The sequence below is a fragment of the Protomyctophum parallelum genome, assembly GCF_964188405.1.
Source record: "Protomyctophum parallelum genome assembly, chromosome: 9".
In the NCBI taxonomy this organism is placed as follows: Eukaryota; Metazoa; Chordata; class Actinopteri; order Myctophiformes; family Myctophidae; genus Protomyctophum; species Protomyctophum parallelum.
The window spans coordinates 32,189,198-32,199,567 of record NC_139706.1 but is presented as its reverse complement, the minus strand read 5'-3'; the positions used below and the strand labels follow the sequence as shown (position 1 = coordinate 32,199,567).

General features: G+C 38.9%; 1 protein-coding gene across 1 annotated transcript; it reads right to left on the bottom strand.

The window, feature by feature from the left end:
* Nucleotides 1-7,969: 7,969 nt before the first annotated feature.
* On the bottom strand, nucleotides 7,970-8,893 carry LOC310864530 (olfactory receptor 4C11-like; the record flags this gene model as incomplete). Its single annotated transcript, XM_083773218.1, has 1 exon — nucleotides 7,970-8,893. One exon carries the CDS (start codon nucleotides 8,891-8,893, stop codon nucleotides 7,970-7,972), a length of 924 nt encoding a protein of 307 aa, XP_083629344.1.
* Nucleotides 8,894-10,370: the final 1,477 nt, after the last annotated feature.

The window sequence follows — 10,370 nt, the reverse complement described above, 5'->3', positions numbered from 1 at the left end:
GGCAAAAGACAGGCAAAAGAGGGGCAAAAGAAGGGCAAAAGAAGGACAAAAGAAGGGGCAAAAGACAGGCAAAAGAAGGGCAAAAGAAGGGGCAAAATACAGGCAAAAGAACGGGCAAAAGACAGGCAAAAGAAGGGCAAAAGACAGGCAAAAGAAGGGCAAAAGAAGGGCAAAAGAAGGGGCAAAAGACAGGCAAAAGAAGGGCAAAAGAAGGGCAAAAGACGGGCAAAAGAAAGGCAAAAGAAGGGGCAAAAGACAGGCAAAAGAAGGGGCAAAAGACAGGCAAAAGAAGGGCAAAAGAAGGGCAAAAGACAGGCAAAAGAAGGGGCAAAAGACAGGAAAAAGAAGGGGCAAAAGACAGGCAAAAGAAGGGCAAAAGAAGGGGCAAAAGACAGGCAAAAGAAGGGGCAAAAGACAGGCAAGTCGGAGTGATTTTCGTCCTCAAAAATGATGAAAAACAGCATGCTACAGTACCCTAACCCTAACCCTTGATCGTAGGAGATAGTATGTAGGACTCTACAGATCGAATGCTATCCAGTCATAAAGTTTGAACACTTGAAGAAACAGTCCATGGTGTCGGAGTGATTTTCGTCCTCAAAAATGATGAAAAACAGCATGCTACAGTACCCTAACCCTAACCCTTGATCGTAGGAGATAGTATGTAGGACTCTACAGATCGAATGCTATCCAGTCATAAAGTTTGAACACTTGAAGAAACTACTACAGAAAACTGGAAACACCGCCAACGTGGCGCACTGCATCCTATCCGTAGGAATGAACAATCGACAGCAGGTGACAACAGAAACAGGACGGAAGACAATGAGGGCGGACACAAGTGTGGCCTACATGGGTCACATGTCATTCGCCCAGCTGGTACCCACTTATGGCCCAATCAGATCCCAGTTCAAACCCATATAGCCAAACACAGGTGGCGCACACATGGTTCTGAAATAAAATGGCCCATTTGGATACCACCTAAGATCCAGTTAGAAACCCACGTAAGCCCATATGGGCTAACACGGATGGGCCCTTTGTGAAAACTGGGTGCACGGCCCACTTGGAACCCATGCCCATAGCCCATGTCAAAACCCAATTTGGCCCAGATGGACATGTTAGCTGGGTAGTAGCATGCCAAAGTTTGTGCTATTGCCACAGACTAGAATGCATTGGGCGTTTAAGTTAAATAACTCAGAAACTATAAAACATTTCAAAGTAAAAAGTTCCAGCATGTGTCTCCACAGTACGCTGAATAATAAAAAGTGTGAATGGAGTTTCTAGGTGAAAGTGATTTTTGACGTGCCAATGTCTGCCATTGAGCCCCATTGTGAATTTGAAAGCACTATGTTTCTAAAACTATGAAACATTTCAAAGATTCCTTTTCAGGCAAACATGTCCACCGTAAGATGAACCTAAGTAGGCTAGAATGGGGTTGCTATAGGTGTAAGTATGTAGGACTAGTAGCATGCCAAAGTTTGTGCTATTGCCATAGAGAATGCATTGGGGATGGGTGTATGAGAATGGGTGTTGCGGAGGATGAGAGGAATGGCTCTCATCCTCCGCAACACCCATTCTCATACACCGCTATACACCGCGAGGATATGGGCTATAGCCCATATCGTACGGCATACTATAGCACGCAGTTTTTCATCATTTTTGAGGATTTGAAAAAAATGAAAAAAAACGATGGGCTATAACCCTTTTTTTTTTTTTTTTAATCCTCAAAAATGATGAAAGCCCATCGTTTTTTTTATTTAAAAAAAAAAGAAATTATCCTCGTTTTTCATCATTTTTGACCATGGGCTATAGCCCATACCGTACGGCATACTATGGCACGCCGTTTTTCATCATTTTTGAGGATTTGAAAAAAATGAAAAAATGAAAAAAACGATGTGTTATAGCCCATCGTATTTTGATTTATTTTTTTTATCCTCGTTTTTCCTCATTTTGTATGTAGGACTAGTAGCATGCCAAAGTTTGTGCTATTGCCACAGACTAGAATGCATTGGGCGTTTAATTAAATAACTCAGAAACTATAAAACATTTCAAAGTAAAAAGTTCCAGCATGTGTCTCCACAGTAAGCTGAATAATAAAAAGTGTGAATGGAGTTTCTAGGTGAAAGTGATTTTTGACGTGCCAATGTCTGCCATTGAGCCCCATTGTGAATTTGAAAGCACTATATTTCTAAAACTATGAAACATTTCAAAGATTCCTTTTCAGGCAAACATGTCCACCGCAAGATAATAATAATAATAATAATAATAAAACTTTATTTGTATAGCACCTTTCATGACATGAAATGCAGCTCAAAGTGCTTTACAGAACAATGGAGAATAAAAGAAAAGCAAGGCAATGACATTAAAAAACAAGCAGTAATGCAGTACAGTGAGGACATGAAAAATAAAAAATATAAGATCAATTAAAGGCAATGTTGTAGAAGTGGGTCTTGAGCTGAGCTTTAAAAATGTCTACAGAGGCTGCCTGACGAAGGTACAGTGGGAGCTTGTTCCATGCCGACGGCCCGTAGAAGCAAAAAGCTGCTTCCCTGTATTTTTTAGTTGCCATTTTTTGGGGCAAAGCGAGCAGGCCGGCGGTGGAAGACCTTAGGGGGCGGTTTGGGACATATTTAGGCAGGCAGTCATGTAGGTAGGAAGGTGCGAGACCATTGAGAGCTTTATAGACAAGTAAAAGAATTTTAAAATCAATCCTAAAAACAACCGGAAGCCAGTGCAGCGATGCCAAAACTGGAGTAATATGTTCTCTCATCTTAGTTCTAGTTAAAACTCTGGCTGCTGCATTTTGGACAAGTTGTAATCTGTCAGTTGTTTTCTTAGGCAGTCCTGAAAAAAGTGCATTGCAGTAATCAAGCCGAGAAAAAACAAAGGCGTGGATTAGCGTTTTTGCATCGTCTAAGGACAAAATAGGCTCTGATTCTTGCAATATTTCTAAGGTGAAAAAAGGCAATCTTGGTGACATGATTAATGTGTGAATTAAAGTTCAATTCAGAATCAATAATAACCCCCAGGTTCTTTACTGTACTGTTAGTTTCTACAGTTAGGTTGCCCAGTCTGCTTATTATTGATTCTTTCTGCTCACTAGAACCGATTATGAGAACTTCTGTCTTATCCTCATTTAGCTTGAGAAAGTTCTCATCCAACATTTGATGCTAGACAGGCAGGTCAACAGCGGGTCTAAAGCACAGGGATCATCTGGAGCCACAGAAAGATATAGTTGGGTATCATCAGCATAGAAATGAAAATTGACTCCGTGATTGGTAATGAGTTTGCCCAATGGCAGTATGTACAAGGAGAAAAGCAGAGGGCCAAGAATCGAGCCCTGTGGAATACCAGAACTGATGACATGTTTGTCTGAGTCAAACTCGGCTAGATTGACAAAGTAACTTCTGTTTGATAGGTAGGAGGAAAACCAGGACAGGGCCGTACCAGACAGGCCTATCCAGTGCTCCAGACGCTGTATTAAAATTGAATGGTCAATCGTGTCAAATGCAGCCGTTAGATCTAGAAGTAAGAGAACGGATACATGTTTCTTGTCAGCAGACACCCTAAGATCATTCATTACTTTTACAAGTGCTGTTTCTGTGCTGTGACCTTTTCTAAAGCCAGATTGGAATTTATTGTGGACATTATTGTTCTGTAGAAACGCATCCAATTGATGGAAGATGCATTTTTCTAAAACCTTGCCCAGAAAGGGTAGATTTGAAATGGGTCGATAGTTACCCAAAACAGCGGGATCAAGATTGTGTTTCTTGAGTAGGGGCCTGACTACAGCAGTCTTCAGTGAGTCTGGGAATACGCCTGATTGTAGAGATGAACCTAAGTAGGCTAGAATGGGGTTGCTAGGTGTAAGTATGTAGGACTAGTAGCATGCCAAAGTTTGTGCTATTGCCATAGAGAATGCATTGGGCGTTTAAGTTAAACTAGAAAGCAGTTCCCTGCAGAAACTGCGTGGGCTCGCCAAAAGACGCAATGTATATAATGTACAGTAGAAAATGTATTAAAGCTGAAGGAAAAGTTTTAAAAAGAATGTATAAAAATTGGTAAAAAGAATAAGCATAAATAACTGCATAAAGCGGAATAAAGTATGTGGAAGTAGTACGATGCCCAAAAAGTGGAAGAATAAAGTAAGTAAAGTATTACTGTCTACTAATGATTTGTAATGTATGAATAATGCTTTACAATGTATTCTTGATGAATTAAGAAAAGGTAAAAAAAGAAAAAGAAAAAAAAGAGTCAATCCAATGGAGTATACATATAAGCATTCATGAGCTTAACAGAAATAGCATACTTTTACATGTAAAAAGAAGGTTCAAATAGCATATAGGCCTATCTTTAAAAGCATAAACACAATGATTATTGATAATGGTCTAAGATTTTTCTTTAAATGTAAAAAAATAATAATATTAAGTTCTTTATTAAAAGTTTTTTCTTTTTAAGTTAAAAAAAAAAAGTTAAAGTTTTAATATTTTTTATGTTTTTTTTTTTTCATTTATTTTCATTTTTTTTATTTTATATACACCGCGAGGATATGGGCTATAGCCCATATCGTACGGCATACTATAGCACGCAGTTTTTCATCATTTTTGAGGATTTGAAAAAAATGAAAAAAAAACGATGGGCTATAACCCTTTTTTTTTTTTTTCAAATCCTCAAAAATGATGAAAGCCCATCGTTTTTTTTATTTAAAAAAGAAAGAAATTATCCTCGTTTTTCATCATTTTTGACCATGGGCTATAGCCCATACCGTACGGCATACTATGGCACGCCGTTTTTCATCATTTTTGAGGATTTGAAAAAAATGAAAAAAACGTGTTATAGCCCATCGTTTTTTGAATTTTGATTTTTTTTTTTTAATCCTCGTTTTTCATCATTTTGTATGTAGGACTAGTAGCATGCCAAAGTTTGTGCTATTGCCACAGACTAGAATGCATTGGGCGTTTCATTAAATAACTCAGAAACTATAAAACATTTCAAAGTAAAAAAGTTCCAGCATGTGTCTCCACAGTAAGCTGAATAATACAAAGTGTGAATGGAGTTTCTAGGTGAAAGTGATTTTTGACGTGCCAATGTCTGCCATTGAGCCCCATTGTAAATTTGAAAGCACTATATTTCGAAAACTATGAAACATTTCAAATATTCCTTTTTAGGCAAACATGTCCACCGTAAGATGAACCTAAGTAGACTAGAATGGGGTTGCTAGGTGTAAGTATGTAGGACTAGTAGCATGCCAATGTCTGTGCTATTGCCATAGAGAATAGCTCCATAATAGCTCCAGGTCGGGGGGTGCGACAACGCAAGTCTATATATATATTTTTTTTTAACAGAATCCAAGTCAGGTCAGTCGTGGGCGTGCGCACGAAACGAGCATGCGAGCAATTTCACGGGACTGTATAATAATAATAATAAATATAGCTGCAAGCAGTGATACAACAGGACCAAGCAATAAGCCCTTCTAGGCTGCGATAATAGGCACTTTGAACAGGCACAACTAGCCTGTTTGGAGTATGAACAGCTGCAATACCAGCACTGGGTGACCTGAAGTGAAAACGATACAACATTTTTGTATGTTATTCAGCACACCGAATAGTAACAGAATGCATTGAAAATCTCTTCTATCAATTATTTGGGGTTTCAACCACTGATATATCTAATATTGGATTCATTGCAAACCGACCACTAGGGGGCGAGCCAAATTAGTTTGCAATGTTTTTTGAAAACCTTATGCCCATTCCTAACACAATGCCAAAATTCTAAAAGTAGTTTTTACACACCCAATTTATAGGCATTTTAGCTCCCGGTAGTCATCGTAGACGCCATCTTGAAAACAATGCCTTGCTAGTTGAGCATGAGCAACACCATACCTCTTACACTATGTGTCCGAATCCTTTGGGAAACCGGGCCATTGTGTGTCAGTGTGTGTGTGTTTACATGGCTGTCATGTTGGAAACAGCAGTAAATCAGTGGGGCCCAGCAGGTGCTCAGAGGGTTTGATTAGGCAGCGGTCTGTTATCAAGTAATAACACACCGCTGAATTCAGAATCAAGCATTCAACCAAGCCATGTATTAATATTAATTAAAGCAAAACTATTACCAAGAAGGTTGTCATGTCTTCTGGGGTGGCGAACCTTACCAGTTAGTCTACTACAAAGGTAGGACTCATTAAATACTCAAAACCCAGCTATTCCAGTACAGATGATTGATTGATTGAAATATTTATTAACAGTTTGCAGATTACAGTAGGCCTACATTTCAAGCACAACTCAATACAAAGACTGTTAATTGTGCGTGGACGACCCAATACAGCATTACACTTGTTTACAAGAGGGTCCACCAAACATGTTTCAACTTTTGTTGGTGTGATGAATGGCGGCATGAATGCCACCAGGTGGCAGTGTAGGCCTATGTTCGATTATGTATGCTTTCAAGTCGACTCCAAGGACCTGCCAGGATCCATTCAAAATTACGTTGTCGTTGTGTTCATCAAATACAGTAGTAGACAGTATATATTATAGCCTATTACACCACACTATTAAATGTGTATATGCTACTTATGGCACAAACAAATACAATGAAAGCAAGAAAGATGAGTTGATCATATATATACATTTCATTACATATATGAAGTTATCTATTGCTGGTCATCAGAACAAGAACAAAAGAAACGGCTGATCAGCAACTGCACATTAACATTTAGGTTTAAAATGTATCTCTCGAGAACAGATTCAAGTGCTGTGAAAATTCAAAGGAAAAGAGGATCGATGCTGTTTTTTCTATATTGTTTATATTTTATTTTATTTTTGTATTATCATAAGGTTCATAAGGTATAATTGTAAGTATAATATTAAGTATAATTGTGATTATTTCTTTTTGCAGATGGTTTCCCAGATTATTTTAAAAATGAAAACAGGCCTGAGGCCTGACACTGACACAAACATAGCCTAATGCCCTATAGATAAAAAAAAATCCCCCTTTTCAAATGTCCTTAATAAAATGATTTGGGTCACCTGCAACCAAAGTAACGCCTGACTACCAGTGTTGGAAAAGATACTTTTCCAACACTCAGGAGTTTTAAGTAACTAGTAATAGGCCTATATTATACCTATTACTAGTTACTTAAAAATATATAAATATATTCATACTTTACATATACTCCCTGCCAAAAGTAACTAGTTACTTAATACCTTTTTCCCGCCACGTGTAGTTGCATCTTTTGTCCCCAAAAGTCTCAGACTATACCCAGTTCCGGACGGTTTAATCTGCATCCGATAATTCACATAGTCTATAAGTGTGCATTGTTTCTGGTAAACCCAGAACATATCATCAAACTAAACAGTAATATACATAAATTGAAACTATATACACAATATAGAATGCTATGTCAACAACTGAACCTGGCATAATTGTCTAAATATGCTATCTAAATTATATTTTAACCTTTGTAAGATGGTATCATGGCAGAATTGGGAGTGAGTCTGCAGTTCTAACTGCAATGGGGGTTTGTTCCTCAGTGTAAGAGCCAGAAGGGAGAAGATCTAGTCTGCAGGACACTTTAATCATTGTCCCGGGGCCCGGATGTTTTAGAGAAGGTTCTGAGTTCTGATTTCTGACTACACAAGACACAATAGAAACACAGATCAGGGGGAGGAAATGGACATTGATAGGACACACACTGCGAAGACACAATAGGTCAATCACAAAACATGCATTAACATGGAACCTGCAAGGCAAGAGGAAGAGAGGAAGGTCAGAGCCACCTGGAGACAAACCACAGAGCAGGAGATGAGGGCACAAGGGCTGTTATGGCAACAACTGGAGCGGAGGGCACAAGACCGAAGGGCCTCATCAATGGCCTATGTTCCTCAGGGAATTTGAAGGCCTAAGTAAGTCTGAGTTCTGACAGTATACGTGTCACTTTGTTAGCTGATCTCACTCACTCACTCACTCACTCACTCACTCAGCGCAAGATGTGTGTAAACATGTGTGCCACCCTGCGTCTGATCTGGTGGAGGTTCATCCCGTAGATAATGGGGTTGATGAGAGGAGGAACCACCAGGTATTCGGCTGCCATGATGTTCTTGAGCGGCTGCAGGCGTTGGGCGTTGCTCCCGAAGCGAGAGTTCAAAGTGTCAAACAATAAGGCCAAGATGAAGTACACCAGCGTCACCAGGTGAGGGAGACAGGTTTGCATGAACTTCTTGTGCTCGTCGCGTGAGTGCAGAGCGGCGCGCACAATGCGCACATAGGACACAATGATGAGCAGCACCTGGGTGACATGAGACACTATAAGAATGAAGCCATATAAGTTGTTTATTGTCGTATCGATGCATGACAGTTTGACAACTTCCCAGTTGGTGCAGTACAGCTTCTGGAGGTGGGTGCCACAGAGCGGCAGCCGAGTGGTGAGCACTATTCCCACTGCTACCTCAAGCAGAGTGAAGACCCAGGCCAATATCAGCAGCCGTGTGGCTGTCTGATGTGTCATGATGGAGTGGTAATGCAGAGGCATGCAGATGGCTACATAACGGTCGTATGCCATGACCGTCAAGCTGCTGAACTCATAGAAGATGTAAGAGTAGACGACGAAAATCTGAGTGATGCAGCCGTTGTAGGAGATAACCGGAACGTCAGACAAGAGGTCGAGGAGGAGCTTTGGGTAGAAGCTGGATGCTCCGTATAGACCATTTAAACACAGGTTACATAGAAACAGGTGCATGGGCTCATGGAACATTTTCTCCTTGACAATGGTGACGATGAGAGTGAGATTGACGAAGATGGTGAAGAGATATGAGACGAGAGCGAACACAAAGTAGATTTGTCTGTTCGTCTGTGTTTCGTTAAGTCCCTGAAGAACAAACACAATGTCCGTGTTGTTGTTCATCTTCTATTTGCTTGTGATTCTCCTCATGTTAAACTTTCATACAAGCAAGCATCGACTTTAGTATATTAAATTTGTAGGCCCACATTACAGCGTCATACAGACACAGTATAGAAAACACACATAAAGAAAATTAGCGCATTCAATTAAATCACTTTGATGTAGGCGGCCTACAGCATCTCCTCAAATACCTAATAACCCCATGGCTACAAATGCGCCAATTTTAAATAATTTTGTAACTCACTGCATGTATAGGGGCATACAATGCAAAAGCGTGAAGAAAAGAGGAACAAATATATAGTAGGCCTAGCTGAAATAACATTAAGTGAAATAACATTTACATTTGTGGTCAAGCAAAAACTAATCTAAATAGGAAAATAAGTAACCAACATAGAGTAGGCCTATATCTGCATAGTATTCTTAAACAAACTGTGAGGTCATGTCTGAAGAGATGAGTTTTACGACTGTGACCTAAAATGTGTGTGCTGCCCAAATCAAAATACGCTTCATCAGAAAAGTCAGCAACTGTTTCCATAATCAAGAGTTAAGAGCAGAATGAAATACAGGAACCAAGGGATGGCAGCAGCTGCCCATGTCTCTAATACTTGTTATATACAGTAGATTATCATCATAGACTCATAGTAAACTACAGAATGAATACCATTTTCACTGTTCATTTCACATTCATTATATAAATGATGTACCTTTAAACCTGGGACAGCATTCTGTTTCTATAGATAAAGGCAAATTTTAATAATTTAAACATCAATTTATCATTGATCCATATGACCACTTACCGTATAGGGATTCTTGCAATAGTGCTTTTGAAATTGATTGATTGAAGTATTTATTAACAGTTTGCAGTGTGCAAGGCTTTTCAAGTGCTTTGCTATAATCAAAGTGAAATATATGAATCATGTTATGTCCACAGCTATCTGATGTCCACAGTGCTGTGCAGAGAATAGAAAAGCCCTCTTTTCTCAGAGGAGAATAACCATAAAATAACCGTAAAAAAATAGTGTTTTTGATGACATGCATGAATATTAGTACAGAGGACAGTACTCGGCGTGATCATCACTAAACAACCAACAGAAATATGAACATCAACCACTTAAAATGTTCACATTTTTATCTAGAGTCTATTCATTGATCATCAAATGTATTTAACTTCATCTCATTTATGTTATGTTATGCTACAGTATGTATACTGCAGTCACAGGAGCATTGTATTAAAAAGTCTGTAGGGATAAAACCTTGAACCTAAAAAATATAAAAGTACAAAATGTTAATTAAATCATGCAATTGGACAGAAAGTCATAAATGACCATTCTTTATCTTTACCATAAGACTATTTCATATGCTATGTGCACTGCAGTCACAGAAGCATTTCACTGCACATGTATTAAAAAGCACAATGTAAAATGTTACAAATCTAACTTTGAACACTTGATCGTACATAAACATATTAATTAAATGCATT